This window comes from Garra rufa, chromosome 12 (genome assembly GCF_049309525.1).
Source record: "Garra rufa chromosome 12, GarRuf1.0, whole genome shotgun sequence".
NCBI lineage: Eukaryota > Metazoa > Chordata > Actinopteri > Cypriniformes > Cyprinidae > Garra > Garra rufa.
The window spans coordinates 10,667,273-10,689,719 of record NC_133372.1 but is presented as its reverse complement, the minus strand read 5'-3'; the positions used below and the strand labels follow the sequence as shown (position 1 = coordinate 10,689,719).

The window sequence follows — 22,447 nt, the reverse complement described above, 5'->3', positions numbered from 1 at the left end:
TTATGTTTGTGGAAATTTAGTGTGCGTGCATGTGTATGCGTATAAAGGTGACATGATTAAAGACTTCGCACATTGCTGTCTAGCATGATGACAACTGTGATTTAGTGCTCATGCATGTATGTGTATGTATGTACATACAGTACATGTGTTTGGATTTCTGCTGCAATCTTGTTCATTAGGCACTTATTTCTGTTACTTAGAGTTTTCAGACACAGGATAGTCTTAAAAGAATCCCTATTATATCCAAACTTTACTTCAGATTCCTTGAGTGTACATGTTTTAAATATATGCAGTGACAATAGTATGCTAGTGGGAGGCCTGTGTAATTGAATAGGTTTGTTTGACAGGTGAGTTGATTTGTATGGTCAGTGTCTGCATTTGTCTGTCTTGGTTTATCCCTCTTTCATTCTTCAAATCTGGCTATCAGCTCATCTTTTAAATAGACAACCTTGTTTACGATCAGTTCACACACGTACACATGCATTCACACATGCATATCCTGATAGTAGAAGTGTGTTGCATTCTCTGTTAGTGTCTGACGTCATGTCATGCATGACTTTAAAGGGATAGTTCATACAAAAATGAAAACCCTCATGTTGTTCCAAAACCGTAAGACCTTTGTTCATCTTCTGAACAAAAATTAAGATATTTTTGATGAAATCCAAGATCTTTCTGACCCTGCATAGACAGCAATGCAACTGACACGTTTATTGCCCAGAAAAGTAATAAGGACATCATTAAAATAGTCCATGTGACATCAGTGGTTCAACCTTACTTCTATGAAGCTATGAGTATACTTCTTGTGCGCAAAGAAAACAAAAGTAATGAATTTATTTCATTTCTTCTCTTTCATGTCAGTCTCTGTCACAAGTTATATCAGTACCACAATGCATGTAACTGGGTCTTGAGCATTTCAGTTGCTTTGCTGTTTATGCAGGGTCAGAAAGTTCGCAGATTTCATTAAAAATATCTTAATTTGTCAGCGCCGATAGTCTTGTGATTAATGTGCTAACATATTGCAAGTTTGATTTCCGTCTTGAGGTGCTTTTCTTCTCTCTGCCTGATACTTTTCTGTCATTTCTCCACTGTCTTGTCCAATAAAGCATTTAAAAAGGCCATAAAAAATAATAATTAAAAAAAGAAATCTTAATTTTTGTTCCAAAGATGAACGAAGGTCTTATGGGTTTGGAATGACAGAATTTTCATTTTTGGGTGAACTATACCTTTAATGCTGTCCAGTATTTGTTATAATTGTATATTTTCTCCTCAGTCTTCTACTTTATTTCGCTTAACTTTTTATCTCACCTTTTTTTAAGGGCCAAAGCTGGCTGCCTAGATTTTTCATTTTTTTTTATTAAATTTTTTTAAGTTTTGTTAAAATTAAAGTGACATCAAATCAGGGTTATTATAGTTAGCTAAAATTTAAACCATAAATAATAATAATAATAATAATAATAATAATAATAATAATAATAATAATAATACAAAATGAAACAGTAAAAAAAAGTTACTTATAATAAAACAAAATCTTAAAAAAAACATTCTTATTTTAATGTAGTTCAACTTGATGTACTAAGTAACTAAAACTGTAAATCTTTACAATAAGGTTTCATTAGTTAATGATAGTTAACTAACATGAACAAACAATAAACAACAATCAATCTTTGTAAACAATATTAATTTTTGTTAATGTTAGTCATGTTAATTCACAGTGACTTAACTAATGTTAACAAGCACAATTTTGATTTTAATAATGCATTAGTAAATGTTGAAATTAACATTAACTAAGATTAGTAAATAGTGTAGAAGTAACTAATGTTAACTAATTAATTAACTAGTTAATGATAACTAATGAAACTTAGTGTAAAGTGTTACCACTAAAACTAATGAATCAAACTGTCAATTTGAGTGACTGAAGTCCTGACTTATTTCTAACTCTGATGCCAACACATACAAACAAATGTAAGACCTTTCTGGAAGTGCTTTATATTAATCAAAAGAGCTTTGTAGTAGCTGTCACCTCCTCCTCCTCCTCCCTTTAAATGGAGAAAGTTCTGTTGAAAACTGTGTTTATCCTTATTTATTCACCCTCATATTGTTCCAGGTTTGTATGTTGTTTTTTCCAGGAAACACAAAAGAAAAAATTTCGAAGAATTTTCCAGATAAGTTTCCATGTCTGCTAAGTTCCAAAAACACAAACACCATATGACTTGTGCGCAACAAGTCTTCTAAAGCCATAGCTTTCTATAAGGAACAGAATGAAATTTAAATCATTATTTATATAGTTTATTTATTTATTTATATTAATAATCATTTATTGAGATTATTAGGTTTTGCAGCTGTTCATCAAACAAAGCTGTCGCTTCAGAAGGCTTGTAATATAGCTAACGTGTCCTATGATAGCCTACACCAAACGTGTTTGCTAAATGATTCCTTTAATCGCTATATAAATTTAAACATGTGAAACGGACTGTTTGTGCATTTTATTAAAGCCAAGGATGAATGACCCTAAAATCTCTCAGACAGCAGGGTGCCTCTCCCCCTCAGTGTGTCTGTCTGTCTGTCTCTCTGTGACTACAGGTTAAGGGCATGTTGAGTAGCTTATCTAAAAAAAGGCCGAGCAGACTGGCAATCTTTTAAAGAGGAGGAGGGTAATGGTAGGGGCTTCTGAAATACAACCAGCTGTCTCTACCCTCCATCACTCTGAGGTGAACTGGACAGTAGACTGGAGCTGGTCTCCAAACACACAATCTCACACTTTCACAAACAGACGCTGGGTGTCTATAGGGATCTCCAGGTGGGATCTGGATTGTCCAGGTGATAATATAGAAGCTTTGAGGAACATAGAGGAAACTACGGACCCATTTAGGTGAGTGCGTTCAAGCGGAAGTGGTTTCTGATGTAGATCTGTTGTGTGTCAGTACTGTATATCACTAGAGAGGAAGTTTTTTTGGGAAGATGCATGGTTTATAATTTAACCAATTTGCTGAAAAATTAACATAATTGGTGTTACAAGTATTGATCTTGAGCCTTATTTAGGTTAAAATCAAAATAGGCTGAGTTGAAAACTAATAAGTACACATTTCCAGGTTTAAAGCGCATAAGGCCAATGGCGCACGCGCATGTGTTCGAGAGCGCTCATTAAGATTGCATGAAGAGGACACATGGCATATTGTTATCATAATGGAGTTGAGCTAAATGAATATTGATGAGTTTTATTTATAAAAACAAAAAGTAACAAAAGGCTTCTTTTGCCAACCAAAGACTTTCAGATTTTCCGATAGCTGTTATACTTGTTTACGTGGCTTTTTCAGCAACTCCAAGTTTTGGGTTTTAGCAATTTAAAAAGCATTATGCGTTTCATTTGACAATAACAGTTCACTACCGTTGAACTGATTAGTAGCAGCTGGCTTGAGAGGCACAGTTTATTGTTTATATAAACAATGTGAAGAAAAATGTAAAATGAGACGAGACATGTGAACTGTATAAACTGTATTTTGTCTAAAGTGCATTGCATTGAGTGTCATACATGTCGGCTCACTCCGTGAGTGTCTTAGAATAGAGTCCCAGAGACCGGCTTTCTGAATTTAGCCTGTAAGCTACTGCTGCATTCCATAGACTAGAGTCTAAAATATTATACAGGCCTGCTGACATAATTCTTACACACTTTAAATCACACATTTAGCTGGTGCCTACTGACAAAGTGAACCAAAACCAGACAGTAATTTATCAAAATAACAAAATAGCAGTTAATCTACACTTCCTATTTCTGTTAATTATTGGTGAAAAAAAAAGTCAGAACTCTTGGTAGAGAAGTAGAAGTCTGAATGATGGACAAGTGACCGATATAAAGATTGCCAGGGCTTTGCATTTTAGGAAGTCACCCTTCCTGGCCGTCTCACACTCTCTCTCTGTCCCTCTCTGAAATATGAAACTAACAGGCCTTGGTTTAAAATAAGTCTTCTTTAATTGCTCTCGGTAGTTTGGTTACTTCACATCATGGTAATGCGCGATAGTCTAGAAAGCCGCCAACCCCTGTAGTTCTAGATACTTGGAGGTTTTCTGGTATGTTCGTCGTCCACCTGATGTCTTTTTCTTCCCGTCATGACAAACGAGTGCGTGATCCCTCTGTCTCCACATCCCCTCGTCTCTGTGTTTGAAAAGTGTCAGATACCCTCAGGTGTAGAGTTTCTGTTCAACAGCTACAAAAGCCTGCTTATTCTGGATCTGAATCATCTCTAGCCCTCTGCTGGGCTAGTTTTACACTGGCATGCTCTGAATAACTGCTCTGCTAAAATTAACGGTTCGGGAAACATATCTTGGTCACATGGTGATACGGTCATGCTTTACTGATGCAAGAAAAGCAGTGTGGGTGTATGACACAGTACAAAGATCTGGCTTGGAATCATCAGCGAATAGCATTGCAGTACATCCTCCGTGGGGTCTTAACTTTAGCAGTGATGGAGAGAATTCAAATATTCAATCAATGGTGAATTTAAAATGTGCAGCTATTCAAAGAGCTAGCATGTGTCTGCCAATAATGTTTTGATATTTCATTTGTAAATCTTGATACAATAATCAGTTTATGTTTATTGTGTTTTCACAGTAATGTCTTGTGTGATTTTTTTTTACTTAAGAATGAAATAATTTTCTTTACTGTTACAAAATTGGACAAATATTTAATATGGTATTCTGTGGAAGTTTTACAACTTTCTCACAAGCTCACAATTCTGAGTTTACACCCACATTTATTTTTTTGAGAATTCTAAATTTACATTCTGCAGTCTTTATTTTTTTACTTAGAATTCTGAGTTTACAATTCTTTTTTTGTTTCCACCACTGAATAAAAATGTTTAAAAAGTTTATTTCTCACAATTCTGATTTTTTCCTATCAGAATTTTTTAATTTATACTGTATCTCAAGTGAGTTTATATTTTTTCTGCTAGAAAAAGCCATAACTACAAAAAACATCTATTTTAAAATGTTTTTTAAGAAGTCTTTTCTGCTCACCAAGCATGCATTTATCTGATCGAAAGTACAGCAAAAACAGTACAATTTTTGAAATATTTTAACTATACAAAATAATGAATATATTTTAAATTGTAATGTTTTTCTGTGATTTCAACACTGAATTTTAACGTTATTACTCCAGTCGAATGATCCTTCAGTAATAATTATAATATTCTGATTTGCTGCTTAAAAAACATTTTTTATTATTATGTTGAAAACAGCTAAGTAGAATTTTTTCAGGTTTCTTTGATGAATAGAATGTTCAGAAGAACAGCATTTATCTGAAATAGAAATCTTTTGTAACATTATACACGTCTTTATCAATCCTTTTGATCAATTTAAAGCATCCTTGCTAAATAAAAGTAATAATTTCTATCATTTATTTCACCCCCAAAAAATACAAAAAAAGTATACTGACTCCAAGCTTTTGAATGGTACAGTATAGTGTATAATGATGCAAAAGCTTTTTATTTCAGATAAATGCTAATCTTTGGATCTTTCTATTCATCAAAGAACCCTGAAAAAATGTAGTCAACTGTTTTATATTGATAAATATTGATAATAATAATAATAAAACAGCAAATCAGCATATTAGAATGTTATCTGAAGGATCATGTGACACTGAAGACTGGAGTAATGATGCTGAAAATTTAGCTTTGATCACAGGAATAAATTACATTTTAAAATATATTTAAATAGAAAACACTTTTTTTAAATAGTAAAAATATTTCAAAGTTTTACTGTTTTTGCTGTACTTTGGATCAAATAAATGCAGGCTTGGTGAGCAGAAAAGCCTTATTTAAAAAAAAAAATACTGTTCAAAAACCTTTTACATCAATAGTGTAACATCAACTAGAGATAATATATTTCTGGCTCATACTGATAAGCCTAAAAATGTTTCATGTAATGGCTGATTGATTATTATTGGCTATTGATGGCCAATAATAATATATATATATATATTTTTTAAATAAATGCATGTGCAGATTTTAATTAATTTTTTTTATTTTATTTTAATTGCTAATAGTTATATTTAACAGTGTTCAGAAATTCTTGGTGCTTTAAATGAGTGACAGATAAATTTATCAATATTGGTAAAACCAATACATAAAAAAAGAAACTTTTCTATTGCTACTGACAGGTAAAATTATACTGCTCATCCTCATAACTTCCCATGTAATATATGTAAAAATACCTTATATGTATACAATCCTTACCAGAGCTGGTAGTGGTGATAGCTGGGGTGATCATCCAACATTGAAAACCATGATTGATGAGAACGACGTGCATGCTTTATGACATCATTCCTCATCTTGTCATTGGTGCCATCTATAGACTGGGAGACAGAGAGAGAGAGTCAGCATTAGCTGTCACAATACATCCCTGTTGTCAGTTTGACTTTGTCTGGCTAAATTTACTTTTGAAAATATGACAGATGATGTGATCTCTAATCTAACATTAGTTTCCCGTGAACCACTCATGAGACCTGAGTCATGGAGAAGAAATGCATTTATTTATGTTACAGTTTCAAGTTTAATAGCAAATGATGCACATCCTGCAACCTGACTGTGTGTGTATTTCAGCTGCGGGCAGCGCAGGCGAATCACCATCTAGAGAGGGACACGCTGACGGTGAGGGTGAGACTGTGCCTCTCAAGCAGAGACTGGCCTTATACCAAGCTGCCACTAGCAAGGAGGAGAGAAGCCCATCTGTGGTATTTACCAGCATGAACACTCATGCATACACACAAACACGCATGAACATATGCTGGGGCACTCACTCATATCATATTACCTGTAGTGAAGAAAAAACAGGCAGAGATTTCCTACTTCTTGTCTAATGCCTTCTACTTCTTATTTAATATTTACGATTCTGAAAAAATCCTTTCAGGCCATATAAGCATGCAGTACTTAATGGCTGTGTAATACATAATAGATGCATAAATATCCACATTAAATCGATTTGCACTTTATTGATCCCATGTGGGAATTTGGGTTGCATTAAATAAAGAAAGATGGCAGTTACTGGATGTGGTGAAGTATTACACAGTGTCCTAAACAATTTGTGCTTGTATCTTAACCAGCTACGACCATGGAAATACATTTTGTCAGTTGTTTGGTTTTAATAGAGCCTTTTCATTGATATACACAGTAAGATTTTTAATGTTTTTTTTTTTTAAAGAAGTATCTTCTGCTCACCAAGTCTGTCTTTATTTGATCCAAAGTACAGCAAAAAAAGTAAAAATTTGAAGGCTTTTTTTAAATTGTTAGCATCATTACTCCAGTCACATAATCCTTCAGAAATCATTATAATATGCTGATTTGCTGCTCAAAAAATATATTATTATGTTGAAAACATGAACAGAATTTAACATTATAACTGTCTTTTTCATCACTTTGGATCAATTTAACGCATCCTTGCTAAATAAAAGTACTAATGTATACCCCCCCCCCCCAGATTTCAGATTTTTAGATCTTTCTGTTCATCAAAGAATCCAAAAAAATGTACTCAACTGTTGATAATAATACTAATAATAAATGTTTCTTGAACAGCAAATCAGCATATTGAAATGATTTCTGAAGGATCATGTGACTGGAGTAATGATGCTAAAAATTTAGGTTTGATCACAGGAATAAATTACATTATAAAATATATTCAAATAGAAAGCAGTTATTTTAAATAGTAAAAATATTTCACAATAGTACTGCTTTTGCTGTATTTTGGAGCAAATAAATGCAGGCTTGGTGAGCAGAAGAGACTTCTTTAACAAACATTGCAAATCTTACTGTCCAAAATCTTTTGACTGGTAGTATACTATTACAGTTTTTGTTATTTTTATGTTTTCAGTTTTTATTTTAATTTTAGACTTTTAGAAATTGTATTGTGTGTTTTTGACATTTGTATTATTTTTTAATGTCTATATACTTTTTAGTTTGATTAGCTTTATTATTAAAGTACTTCAATTTAAACTAAACATGAGAAAAATGAGTAATATTGCCTTGGCAATTGAAATAAAATAAGTATTAAGTTTTTCAATTTTATTTTTGGTTATAGCTTATAATAATAATCCTTCAGTAATGACCTCAGTTTGTAGACTAGAAGGTTCTGGAAGTACAAATTTGCATATTTTCTATTTTCTAATAGGTAATTTGCTGAATTTAGAATATGTTATGTTTGGAACTATATTTATTTCTGCTGTGCAATGCCATGCAGTCATGAAATCCCATTGGTTCAAAATCCTGGTCCCCATAGCTGTATATATTAAATATCAAATATGTTCTGGTTGTTTGTTATTGTGTCACATTCTGCAACATTTGTACTTTCTGTGTGGAGAGAAAAATTTCTTGCGACTAGATTTCTGGTTAGCACTATTGGTAAACTAGTCTTTAAGATCTGTACAATGTAGAATGATTTAATACTAAAGGATTAACAATAATAAATATTGATATGACTTGTCAAATGATGATGTGTGTTCAGTTCTAAGTAAATGAGGAAACTAAAAACTTTGTTTTCAACCTTGTAGTGCCCTCTAGAGGAGAATCGCAAATCTATTCTATCTATGTACTGTACTTTATGTATATTTATGAATGTGTCTTACCATTTTATGTTGTGTTTTAAGGTCATGGACAGCTCTGAGCCGTGCTCTCTGCCAGGCGGACTGGCCAGCGTCAAGAAACAGTTTGAAAGCCAAGAGCTCAGTTCCTCTTCTGCATCCCAAAGCACTGTTACAGAATACCACTACCAGCAAAGACAGGTACTGTGGATGAATACACAAGGGATGCAGTTGTTAATGCAATAAACATGACTAATTTTCATATCACAATGCACTGAGCAGCGCTTTGTTGTTGATTACATCATACAGATGCATATCGTGTATGTTTGTTTAACAACAGGTGTTCTCTGTCTTAATAGCAGGTGGTGAGCTCATCAGAGGTGACGGTACGAAGCAGTGTTAAAGAAAGCAGTACCTCAAATGCTCAGGTATACCCACACAAGATAAAATCACATTTATATAATAGGTGTGATGGCCAATAAAAAATTCTGTTATTATTTATTCACTCTCATGCTGTTCCAAACTCAATACAGTTTACAACAAAAATTGAGGTGTGTGCTCACTGTTTTCATGTTAGGTTTCCCTGGACCAGAATGTTCATCAGAGTGTGGCCTCAAGTTTTGGGGATCATTATGATGAGAAAGGTAGTTTTTTAAAATAACAAATTGCATGATGGCAGGTTACCTCATAACTTTTTTCAAATTTCATCCTTCTCACTCTGTTTTTTAACCTGTTAAAGTGATGGTAATTGGAGGAGAGAATTTGCCAAAAGTTTCTACTCAAGTCCTGAAACAGCAGCATGAAAAAAATATTGAGGACGCCACTCCACCCAAACATATCAAGGTAAAGATTTTGTATACTGATGTAATATGCTCTACCTGCAGTGGTTACTTTATTTATATATTTTATTTAATCGCTTAAAATACACTGCTGTTCAAAAGTTTGGGATGTTTTAAAAAATATATTTTCTGTTCATCAAGTCTGCATTTTTTAAAATTAAAAATACAGAAAAAAACGTAATATTTTGAAATATTATAAAAAATTTAAATAGTTGTTTTCCATTGTAATATACTTTAAAATATAATTTATTCATGTGATGCAAAGCTGAATTTTCAGTCTTCAGTAAAACATCCTTCAGAAATATACAGTGCCTTGCAAAAGTATTCGTACCCCTTAATTTTTTGACATTTTGTTTTGTTGCAGCATTATGTTAAACTGCTTTAAATTATTTTTTCCCCACATCAATTTACACTCCATACACCATAATAATGACAAAGCAAAAACCAGATTTGCAAATTTTACAAATTTATTAAAAACAAAAAAACACTGAAATAAGTATTAAGAATATAAGTATTCATACCCTTAACTCAGTACATAGTTGAAGCACCTTTACAGCCTCAAGTCTTTTTGGGTATGATGTGACAAGCTTTGCACATCTGCATTTGGCAATTATCTGCCATTCTTTGCCTCACCTTTTCATCTCTCAAGCTCTGTCAGCGTGGATGGGGGCTGGCAGACATTTTCTAGAGTCCTAGTTGTTCCAATCGTCTTCCATTATGGATAATGGAGGCTACATGCTTCTGTGAACCTTCAATGCAGCAGATTTTTTTTCTGAACTCTTCCCTAGATCATTGCCTTAACACAAGTCTGTCACTGAGCTCTACAGGCAGTTATCTTGACCTCAGGACTTGGTTTTTGCTCTGATATGCATTTTCAGCTGTTAGACCTTTTCTGAGAGGTGTGTGACTTTCTAACTCATACTCATTCAAATGAATTTGCCACAGTTTAACTCCACTCGAAGTGTAGTAACATCTAGAAGCAGTATGAATGCTCCTGAGCTAAATTTCGAGTGTCCCAGAAAAAGGTATGAATACCTATGCAACGGGATCTTTTCAGTTTTTTATTTCTAATAAATTTGCAAAGTTGTTACAAACCTGTTTTGTGCTTTGTCATTATGGTGTATGAGATGTAGATTGATGTGGGAAAAAAGTAATTTAAAGCAGTTTAACAATGCTGCAACAAAACAAAATGTGAAAAAAAATGAAGCGATATGAATACTTTTGGAAGGCACTGTATATGTGACCACAAAACTAGTCATAAGGGTCAGTTTTTTTAAACTGAGATTTGTACATCATCTGACAGCTGAATAAATAAGCTTTCCATTAATGTTTGTTAAGATAAGACAATATTTGGCAGAGATACAACTATTTAAAAATCTGGAATCCGAGGGTGCAAAAAAATCAAAACATTAAAAAAAATTACCTTTGAAGTTGTCAAAATGAAGTTCTTAGCAATGCATATTACTAATCAAAAAATAAGTTTTGATATATTAACAGTAGAAAATTCACAAAATATCTTAATGGAACATGATCTTTACTTATTATCTTAATGATTTTTGGCATAAAAGAAAAATGTATAATTTTGACCCATACAATGTTTTGTTGGCTATTGCTACAATTATACCTGTGCTACCTATGACTGTTTTTGTTGTCCAGAGTCACATGTTGTTATATTTTAAATAAATGCTGTTCTTTTTAACTTTTTATTCATCCATCAAAGAATCCTGAAAAAGCATTGATAATAAATTAGTATATTAGAATGATTTCTGAAGGATCATGTGACACTGGGTCAAAAGTGCCTATATTTGAAGAAATGCCCATATGTTAATCATACATAAATCAAGTTTGCCTACACTGACTATTCTATTCAAGCATATTTCTTTCTATCACTCCTTTTCTCTGCTTCTGCACAAAAATAAAAGTAGAATATATTTTATGCACAAGATCATGTATTGATAATAGATTATGCTTATCTTTTCCTTCTATACCTACAAAGATTGATCTTGATTACAACCAGTTTCCTTGGGCCCCAGTAAATGTTTCTTCAAAGACTACTGCCACAGGCAGCAATGAGACCATGTCTGTCACTAAAACAATGCAAGAGGCCTCTACCTCCTCTGTGGCTTCCTCACAATATGAGGCCGTGGAGCAATATTCACAACCAGTATCTGCCACGCATCAGTTTCAAGTGGCTGCCCATGTCCCGGAACGTTGTTCTTCCCCTAAGCCAACAGATGCATCTACTTCAACCAAATATGTTGTTAATAAAGAGCAGTACTCTAAGCAGAGGAACCTCTATGAACTTAAGCGTCTCTACAAGCACATTCACCCAGAAGTGCGTAAAAACCTGGAGCGTGACTTCTTCACAGAAGTGACAGACACAGAGCAAACCTATGTGGATAGTGATGAGGAGGTGAGCAGAGACATTCAGCAAGCACGCTACGTTTTTGAAAACAGCGGAAGTACCAGTCCTAGCAAGTGCGCAAGTCCAGAGAGAGAGTATTTGGAGTGGGATGAGATCCTGAAAGGTGAGGTGCAGTCAATGCGCTGGATGTTTGAGAACAAGCCCCTAGATTCCATTAAAGATGGCACACCAGATGAGGATGAGGGAAAGAACATAGCTCAACAAGAAATCATCGCTGGAAACGATGTGAAGTTTACTACGTGGATGTTTGAAACACAGCCTATTGATGCTCTAGGTACAGAAAAAACAGACTCAGCCGAGGACAGTGGGAAAGTTGATCTAGCAAGGGGAGATGTCCAGACTGCAACATGGCTGTTCGAGACACAACCGCTGGACACACTCAACAGAATTTACCAAGAGGACGAACAAGAGACACAAGTGATGTACACTAAAGACATTGCTGGTGGTGATGTGAAAACTGCTAGGTACTTGTTTGAAACACAGCACCTGGACACACTTGGACACACTGAGACTATCGATGAAAGCCACTTCCTGCAGCTGAAATCAGAGCTCGAAGAAGTCAAGGGTGAGGTAAAGAAAACAACCAAGATGTTCGAGACGCAACCCATGTGTGTCATCCGCGGTGACTCTGGCGAAATGCTGGAGATTACCAAGGTGCGACGAGAAGAAACAGAGAAAGGTGATGTCAGGACATCACGCTGGCTCTTTGAAACTCAGCCTCTGGACCTGATCAGCAAAGATCCAAGCAAAGTAAAGTTAATCTGTGGGGTCTCCATGGAGGACAATTATCAGGGTGGGGTGAACAGAGGAAGGTGGCTGTTTGAGACAAAGACACTCGATCAAATCAAAGATGAAGAATGGGAAAGCACAAGGATTCAGAAAGAGGAGATCTTAGGTTCAGATGTGAGGAGACACTGCATGATCTTTGAAACACAGCCAATGGATAAACTCAAAGATGATACCAATGCAAAACCAATGGAGCAAGAAGACATTTTAGGTGGTGATGTTACTTCTGCTAGGCATTTGTTTGAAACAGTGCCAATGGAGAATCTAAAAGAGTTAGCAGAAGTTGGCAAGCTGCAAAAGATGGTAGCTTCAGAAGAAGAGAAAGGCGATGTGAGACACCAGAGGTGGTTGTTTGAAAGCAAACCACTTGAGCAGATCAGAGAGGAGAAGAAAGAGATCACACGAACTATTAACCTAGAGGAGCTTGAAAAGGGTGATGTCACAAATTACAAAGAAATATTTGAGACCATGGACCTGAGCAAGTGTACAGACACACAAAAAATACAAGTGGAGGGTGTCACCAGTGGCTCAGTAAAATCAAATAAAGTATTATTTGAGTCAACACCATTGTATGCTGTACAGGACAGCTCTGGACACTACCATGAAGTTAAAACTGTGCGCAGAGAGGAAGTTGTAAAAGGAGATGTGAGAAGCTGCAAGTGGATGTTTGAAACTCGTCCCATTGATCAGTTTGATGAGAGCATCACTAAGTTTCAGATAATCAAAGGAATATCTAAAGAAGAAATCCAGTCAGGAGATGTCAAAACTGCTAAATGGCTTTTCGAAACTCAGCCCCTTGATGGCATTAAATACTTTAACTTAGAGGAAGAGGACAACAGGAAAAACGAGAGCATTGAGATCCAAAGAGGTGACGTTAAAACATGCAGATGGTTGTTCGAAACCCAGCCAATGGATGTCTTGTATGAGAAAGTAGAGACAAAGACTGAGGACACCACAGACGTCCAGAAAGGAGATGTTAAAACCTGTACATGGCTTTTTGAGACTCAGACTCTTGACAGCATCAAGGATGAGTCTGAGACAATCCTGAAAACTTGCACAGTAAAGCAAGATGATGTGAAAGGTAAGGATGTACGTCTAGTGCGTTTCCTTTTTGAGACTGAAAACCTGGAAAACATCACTGATGATGAGGATCATAGTGGCTTTAAGCGAATCACTCAGATTGACATTAACTCTGGAGACGTATCACGAATGAAGTACATCTTTGAAAATCAGTCATCTGATATAATGACTTCAACATCTGAGGAGACCATGCAGAAACTTAAATGCTGTCAAGCAGAGGAAATTCAGAAAGGAAATGTGGTGAACTGTACCTGGATGTTTGAAAACCAACCAATTGATTCCTTCAAAGAAAATTCTGAAGAATTCAAGGAGTCACGCACAGTGACAGATATTCAGGGAGGTAATGTTGATAAAGGTCGCTTTATTTTTGAGACATACTCATTGGATAAGATTCAGGAGGATGCATCTGATACTGAGATCAGCAAACTCCAAAGCATCATACACAGGGAGATTGAAAAAGGGGACGTAAAAAACTATACCATGATGTTTGAGACTCAACCACTGTATGCTATCAAGGACAAAGAAGGACACTATCATGAGGTTACTACCGTCACAAAAGAAGAGATTCTGCGAGGAGATGTGGTTGGGGCAAGATGGTTGTTTGAGACAAAGCCCCTTGACTCAATAAGAGACACAGATGAGGTGTACATCATCAAAGCTGTTACTGAAGAAGACATCCAAAAAGGAGATGTCAACACAGCCAGGTGGAGGTTTGAGACTCAACCTCTAGATGAGATTGCAGAGGATATGAAAGTTTGTGTTAAAACAGTAGCAGACATTCAAGGGGGAGATGTGAAAACAAACAAGCAGCGTTTTGAAATGGATGACTTATCCAAGAAATATGTAAAAACCGTTAGTGTCAGTGAGATTCAGAGAGGAAACGTGAGAAGCTCCACATGGATGTTCGAAACACGTACTATTGACAAGATCCGTGGTGAAGGTTCGGAGTATGACGAGATGGAGAAGGTGACACGTGAAGAAGTGGTAAAAGGTGATGTTAAGCAGTCTGTGTGGCTCTTTGAAAAGGAACCACTTGATCACATCAAGGAGGTTGATGAAACAGATATTGTTATTTCTCGTGAGGAAATCCCAAAAGCTGATGTGAAGACTACAACATGGTTGTTTGAAACCACTCCCCTAACTGAGTTCAATGAGAGCAGTGTGGAGAAGAAAGAGATTGTTGGTAAGAGCATCAAGACAACCCTGGAAGAGCTGTATACTCAGAAAATGGTTGAATCACAAGGTATTCTAATTGAGGCCGATGAGATTGGAGATGTCAGAATGGCTAAATTCAAACTTCTAAACCAGGACACTCCAGAGATCCAGAGAGAAGAGGTTATACATGGAGACCTGAACAATATTATGATGAATCTGCTCAACAGACGTGAGACAACAGAGAGGGCAATCACCATAGACAGGGAGGAAAGAGGAAATATAAACTCAACTGTCCAACAGCTATTTAATCAGAATAAAAGTGATAATATTGAGAAAGAGCAAATTATTAGAGGAGATATCCAAGAGGCAATTAATAACTTGCTCAAGCAAGAAGGATCTTCCAAGCGTGGCATTCTGATTCAAGAAGATGAGAAAGGAGATGTGAGAATGACCATATACTCACTCCTCAATCAAGAAAGTGAGAGCAGTATTGAGAAAGAGGATATAGTTAGAGGAAATATTCGTGGAACAGTGCATAGGCTGCTGGGCAGTGCTGATGCAAATGACTCTTCTTCTAAGATAACTGTGGCAGAAGCAGAGAGAGGAAATGTCAGTTTTTATTCTACATGTATTGAGTCTGGGGCACTGGACTACCTCAGGCAACTTCAGATGGGGACTGATGAAACTGTTGAGGAAAAAGTGAAAGAAATGATTATTGGAGGTGACGTAGAACAAACTAAACAGATTTTAAGAAAGAGCCAGCAAACAATAGGACGAACTGTTGCTGAAGATGATATTGTACCTGGTGATGTAATTAACACAGTACAGGTGTTTATGATGGAACCCGTAGTTTCCCTGGATAACATGCAGAAAGTGGAGATAGTAAAGGGAGACTTGAGAGCAGCTCTTGACTCTCTCACACAAGCTGTAAACCAAAGGGTTTTTGTAGAAAAAGAAGAGATAGTCAAAGGAGATATCTGCACAACACTTAGGTCTCTTGAGGAGGCTCAAAACCAACTGAAAGAAGTAGAAAAGCCTGAAATTGTTCCTGGTGACATCAGGGGTGCATTAGAATCTCTTGAAAAATCATCATCTGTAAAGACTGAGGTAATTATTGAAGATGTGGTCCCAGGGGATATTAGGGGAACCTTGAAATCCCTGGAGGAGGCAAAGCAGGCGGTCAAAGAGGTTGAGAAGGAGGAGATTGTTAAAGGAGACATTCAGACTGCTCTCCTTAATCTCCAAGAGGCTTCAACTGAAAAGAAGGTTTTCCAGCACCAAGTAAGTGAGCAGGGTGATGTGAAAGGTACCATTCAAATCTTCCTGGAGCCAACCTCATCCCCACATATGCAGAGGAGGCCAAGCACAGAGGGTGACATAAAATCCTCCATCAAATCACTTTATGAGCAGGAGCAAGTGCAAATTGAGAAAGAAGAGGTGATTAAGGGAGATGTTCAGGGCACCATTAAATCCTTGATGAAGAAGAAAGAGCAATCAAGCCACAAATCAAAAATGAATCCTCACAAGAAAGCTAGAGTTCTTATTAAGAATCCAGCTCCCCCTCAACAAGCAGCCCGTGAATGCCCGACCGGACCTAAAACTGAAGAAAAGCCAACAAATCCACCTCCTGTGAGAAACACGCAGCCAAGCAGCACACAACAGACATCAGAGATCAAATCTTCAGAAAGTCAGACTTCTTCTGAGGAGCATCATTCTGCTACTAAACAGATAACGACAGCTGTTCATTCACAAGAGTCCTCTCAAAGCTCTCAAAAGATAAATGTCAAGGAGCAACACATCAAGCAAAAACAGAATGCTCCTAGTCCAGTGCTAATAAAGAAGAAGAATATTGGAGGTCAAATGACTGAGAAGAAATCTGAAATTGCAGCTGTGTCTTCAGCAACGAGTGCATCAATGGAGGCATCACAAACTAACATTAGCATGAAGCAAACTCAGGAGTCAAAGACAGTCACACAGGTTCAGACGACTGTGACAACAGAACAAACCACCTTAACCCAGAAGCAGAACATCAAGAATTTAAAATCAGAAAAAAATGTTAAGAGTCTGAACCGCAATCTCAGTCCCAAAGGAATGATAAAAAAAGTGAAACCACAGCCAGAGATTCACTTTCCACCACCTCCAAGTTCTCCTCCACCCCCGTCTGAATCAGAGCTCTCTTTGCCTTCTCCTCCCTCACCAGTGGCAGAAAGTGATGTCCAGCCAGCCATGTTACCACGCCCTCCTCTGGTCATGAGACAGGACAGTGATCTTCCTCCACCACCACCTCCACCCCCTGTAATGGAGTCAGACGCTGAATTCTTTCCACCTCCTCCTCCACCCCAAGATTTCCTCCCTCCTCCTCCATCTCAACAGGAACTCAGCTCTGTTGCCCATCCTGAAAAACCAAAGGGCCGAACTTTATTCAAGGTGCCCAAACCTGAGCCTCCCAAGCAACCACAGCCTAAAACATTTAAATGGCAGAAAAAACAACCTGCACCTACTCCACCACCTCCTCCTCCTCCTCCTCCTCCTTCAGTGGCAGAGCAGAGTGAAACAGTTGCATCAAACATAACCACAGTTACCGAAACTACAGAGAACATCACCAAGCAAAAGGGATTGGTTAAACCAATTGAACCTCCGGCTCCACATATTACTAAAGTTTCATCAGCAATACCTGTGCTACAACCAGCAGCTGAGGAACCCCCACGCCCTAAAAAGGTATTTGTTCCACCAGTGAAACTCCCACCTCCTCCTGACCCTTCTGCTCAAAAATCAAGACCTGGAAGTAAATTCAAAACACCACTCATGCTTGCAGAGGAGAGGTATCGCAAACAAAGAGAGGAGGCTGAAAAGAACAAGGGAGAAACTACTCCCACCTCACCCCCACCTACTAAACCATTTAATGTCAGTGAGATGAAGGCTGAAACAGAGTCAAGCACACTGAAGGCTGAGCAGCCTCAAATTACTTTTCCGACAGAGCAAGAAACATCTAAAGAACCAAAGGCTAAAGAGAAGCCAGCCATGCTTCCCAAAGAAACAGCAGAAAAACCTGCCCCTCCAAAAAGTCCACAGATTTCACCAAAGCAAAAACCACCTGCAAATTTTCAGATAAGCAAACCTTCATTTCCAAAAGTTGGCAAGAAAACAACCACAGAATCTGTTAGCACTGTATTAGATAAAAAGCAGTCATCTACTACTGCTGCCTTAGAAATTAAAAGCCATCCAGCCCCTGCAGTTCATCCAGTTTCTGTTGCAGAGCAAGTTGAGAGTACAAAAGCTCGCTCTGTAAAACAAGAGAGCATCCAGGCCACAAAAAACATTCAAAGTCAGATCACTACTTCTGTTCAAGCAGAAGAGATTAAGAGTGTAGAGACTTCTGTGGCTCAAGAAGTCAAGAAGGTTTCTTCTCAGACCACAAAGATCCCTAAGGTGACACCTAGCTTTAAGGTGAAAACATTTAAGGTGCCTAAGGTAGAGAAGCCGGAGAAACAAGAAGAGGGAAAGGACACAGTTCAGACAATCAGCACAGAGCAAACAGTCACAGAAACAGGAAAAAGTGATATGTCTCAAGTATGCATGGGTCAGGAGAACCTCCAAAAATGTACCAGCTCTGAAGTAAAAGTTGAGAAAAAGGAGGAAATGAGACAAACCAAGCAAGACACCAAAATAGAGGTTCAGTTGAAGAAGCAAAGACCAACATCACTTAAGCAGCCACCCCCTGTGGCACCAAGACCATCAGTTGAGATACATCAAATACAACCAGCAGTATCAACAGAGGTACATCAAGGACAAGGGCAAACATCTGTCATAAAGTCCCATCAAGCAGTAAGAGAGGAACATGTCCAGATTCATGAAGAGAGAATGGTCACTCAGAGCACAGTTCAACAACAAAGCACTCAACAAAAAAGTAAATTTCAGATCAAGAAGCAGGTAAAGCCTCCAGTGCGGCCTCCAAGCAGAGAGGAGGTCATAAAACAGTCAATGCAGAAGGAGGAACAAAACAAAACCGAGATTACTGAAATGAGTGCATCAATGACAACCGAAAGTTCTTACGTACAAAAATGTGAAGAGATTCAAAAACTGTTGAGTTTCATCAAGGAGTTTGAAGGAGCTCCTGCAAAACTGAATCCAAAGTCATTACAGACAATGCTGAGTTTTATTCCTGATTGGCTAATTGGTTCTGAAGAGAAGGCTGATTTAAGTCGTACTCAATACAACAAGCAAAAAATGAGAGAGGTCATAATCTACGTGCAGAACCTTGCCCTGGCTAAACTACATTTTTTAGAGGGAAATTTGTCAGAGATGGCAAAAAGTGAGTCATCACAGGAGAAAACAATTGTAGGTGGAGCCACACAGAAAATATCTAAGATTACTATTGGCTCAGCAAAAATAGAGACTCAGAAGAAAGTAGTGGAGGAGAAGAAGATAGAGTGCCAGAGTGATTCAAGGGTAGCGGAGCTCAAAATGCAGCCTGAGCTAAGAATGCGGACACCATCACCTACGTTCATCTGTATTGAGTCAGCAAAGAGGACAGACTCTCCCTTGGGAGTGACTCCATCGCCCCCTCCGTCTTACAGGTCAGGTGCCACACCAACACCTCCACCTCGCTGGTCTGAGACACCGAACCGTCTAAACCAATCCACCCCCTCCCCTACAATGAGTCGCTCTGAGAAGCTAGCTAAACTGAGAGATACCACAGCCAAACTCTCGCAAGGCATGACTCCACCACCCATCCCTTTACCAGAGTACATGATTAAGGTCCAAACAGATTTGGAAGGGTCTCGCTCATCCAGCTGTTCAGAGATTACAGCTGAGACTCACATGATGGAATCATCCCTGACAGACATCACAGATATCCATGGAGACTCCATGATGACCGTAAAAGACAAGCGTGAGTTTTTTGAAGAGGCTCAGAAAGCAGAGGTCAGTCGTTCATATGTACGCAAAGATCCTATTGACATCCCAGAGCGTCTTGGACCAGACACAGAAGATAATGAAACAGAGATTCCAAAATCCATCGACGTCCATGAGAGAATGCTAGAGGACTTGCCCAAGGTTGACCTGTCCAGGCTTGTTAACAAATTTGAGTCTCCCCAGCCTAAAGTTTATGTTCGGAAGGATCCCATTGTGATTACTGAGAGACTTGGAAGTGACACAGAAGATGGTGAACCTGAGAAGAAGTCATCTTTGGTGGAGGACATACCAAGCTTTGATATTAAAGCCCTCAAGAATGTCTTTGAGATGGGTGAGCAAGCCCACCAGTCTCTAAAGGAAGAGAGAAAGAATCTTGAGAAACAAGAGCAAGCACCTGAAGGATTCTCTCAAACTAAATCTGTGACTGAGCACTTCTCTAGTGTAGATGACTTTGGAAACACTGTAAAAGGCTCAAAGACTGAAACAACATCCCACGCTCACAGTGTGACAACCCGTGGTGATCCACCAACTTACGCAGATGTTGTAAGAGGAAATGTTGCTGTCCTGGATGTTCCACCAGAGGCATCTGCAGAGGAGTTACTAAAGAGCTTCCAGCAGACATGGGCAGAGAGTGAAAACGTCTTCAAAAACCTGGGCTTCACGGTGTCTGAGCAGCACAGATCACGGACTGTTTCACACCAGCACCAGACTGTTGTCACCGGTAAACCTATGAGACAAGCATGGAAAGGTTAACAAGAGTGCAGAGTGATGACTAAAACAGCAATGGTGTGTTTGCATTTGACAAATAGTGATGCATTCCTTTTGTCTGCACTCTTAGTTTGTGTTCATAATGAAGTGCTGCTAAATTGGATATCATAGTCAAAGTGAATATGATTATTATTTTGTGATCACTGACTGAATATTTGAAGTATTGCCCTTTAATGAGACTGTACTGAGGTCCAAATGTGATGTTTGAATTTGTAGTGCACCACCCTGAATGCATGTAGTGCTTAAAAGTTTTTACTCTAACAACTAACAGCTTCTTGTTTCTTTTTGAGATTTTTTAACTCACCAACCTCATAAAAGTGTAATGAAACTGTCGGGTGTCTGTCCATGCAAGTCTGTGTTTGTGTGCTAATGATTTAAAAGCATTTTCTGATGCTAGTGTCTCTCTCTGACAGAAAATACGGGTGCCAGAGTCCGAACTGTGTCGGGTATGTCGGAAGAGGGTGTATCCCATGGAGTCCCTCATAGCGGACAAGCAAAACTTCCATAAAAGCTGTTTTAGATGTGCCCACTGCAGCAGCCAGTTAAGGTAGAGGCTTTTTACACTAATCCTAGATGTTTTCAACATTTTAATGTGTTACAGTGTGGAACAGGAAGGAAAAATAAGGAAAAGTTGGTATGCATCATGATCCCATGCAGGTTTAGAAGTTTATCTGATTGGAGAGTAATGAGTATGTTGGATTGGAGTAATAATGAGTATTATTAGAACACTAGAATTTTCAGTAGAAAATATCAGTTTATGTTTCCAAACATTCATTTTGCCATTAATTGTAATAATCCAGTGAGATTTTTGTTTGCACAAGGAGTCAACAGTCAGTTCTACACACAGAGATCTGATCTCATCATCCAGTCTGTCTGGAATGACATGAAGAAACAGAACAAACTGAGACAGACTAAATCCAGAAGAACTGTGGCAACATCTCCAAGATGCTTCAAGAAATCTACATGCAAAGCTATAGTACTGTTATAAGTTTTAAGCACTGAGGAAATGAGGATGCTGTGTAAATAATGTCATAAATAGATTTTCTTTTTCAATTAACTTCTATTAACTAAATTAAATCAACATTTGGTCTGAGCATCCTTTGCGTTTAAAGCAGCTTTTTCACTAGGTGCACTTGCACATAGTTTTTCAGGTAGCTTTGCAGGTAGGTTTCTTGAAGCATCTTGGAGGTGTTGCCACAGTTCTTCTGGATTTATTCTGTCTCACTTTGTTCTGTTTCTTGATATCATTCCAGACAGACTGACTAGAAGATGATGAGATCAGATCTATGTGTGGAGCACTGGCTGCTGTCAGACTTCTTGTGCAAACAATAATTAATGGCAAAATGAATGTTTGGAAATGTAAACTGATATTTCCTACTGACATACTGCAGCAAAAGATAGAAATAACTGACTTAAAACCATTTTAGCTGGTGAAAATACTGGTGTTCAAATAATTTTGGTCACCACTTAATTTCAGATTAATACGATATGATACAAATATGATATTTGTGTATGGCTGATATCTCATATTTGTGTTTATCTCTCTGCTTCAGTCTTGGAACGTATGCTTCTCTCCATGGACGAATGTACTGTAAGCCACACTACAAACAACTTTTCAAGGCTAAAGGCAACTATGATGAAGGGTTTGGAGAAAGGCCCCACAAAGAACTTTGGAGTACAAAGAATCAGAACTCATCAGAGACGACTAACACGAAAAACAACCCTCCTGTCAGTTTAAATGTCAAAGTAACTCAAAGCCCAGAAGAAAATTACCCCAACACCGCAGAGATAATGACTCAAGAAAAGATGAATGATGACATTAAGAAGCCAGCAAATAAAATGGCAGTTGTTTGGCCACCCCTCAGCGATTCCCCAAAAAAGTCTTTTAATTTGGAGGATGACATAAAGGTAGTCAAA

At 37.6% G+C, this 22,447-nt stretch overlaps 1 protein-coding gene across 1 annotated transcript in view; it reads left to right on the top strand.

Moving 5' to 3' along the window:
* xirp2a (xin actin binding repeat containing 2a) overlaps positions 1–22,222 on the top strand; it is a 41,623-nt gene extending 19,401 nt beyond the window's left edge. The window contains exons 3-10 of the mRNA XM_073851425.1: positions 6,594–6,724; positions 8,630–8,764; positions 8,923–8,991; positions 9,141–9,207; positions 9,303–9,406; positions 11,399–20,483; positions 20,944–21,077; positions 22,084–22,222. Coding sequence (XP_073707526.1) covers positions 6,594–6,724; positions 8,630–8,764; positions 8,923–8,991; positions 9,141–9,207; positions 9,303–9,406; positions 11,399–20,483; positions 20,944–21,038 — 9,686 coding nt within the window. The 3' untranslated portion in view covers positions 21,039–21,077; positions 22,084–22,222. The remainder of the gene's footprint in view (positions 1–6,593; positions 6,725–8,629; positions 8,765–8,922; positions 8,992–9,140; positions 9,208–9,302; positions 9,407–11,398; positions 20,484–20,943; positions 21,078–22,083) is intronic.
* Positions 22,223–22,447: the final 225 nt, after the last annotated feature.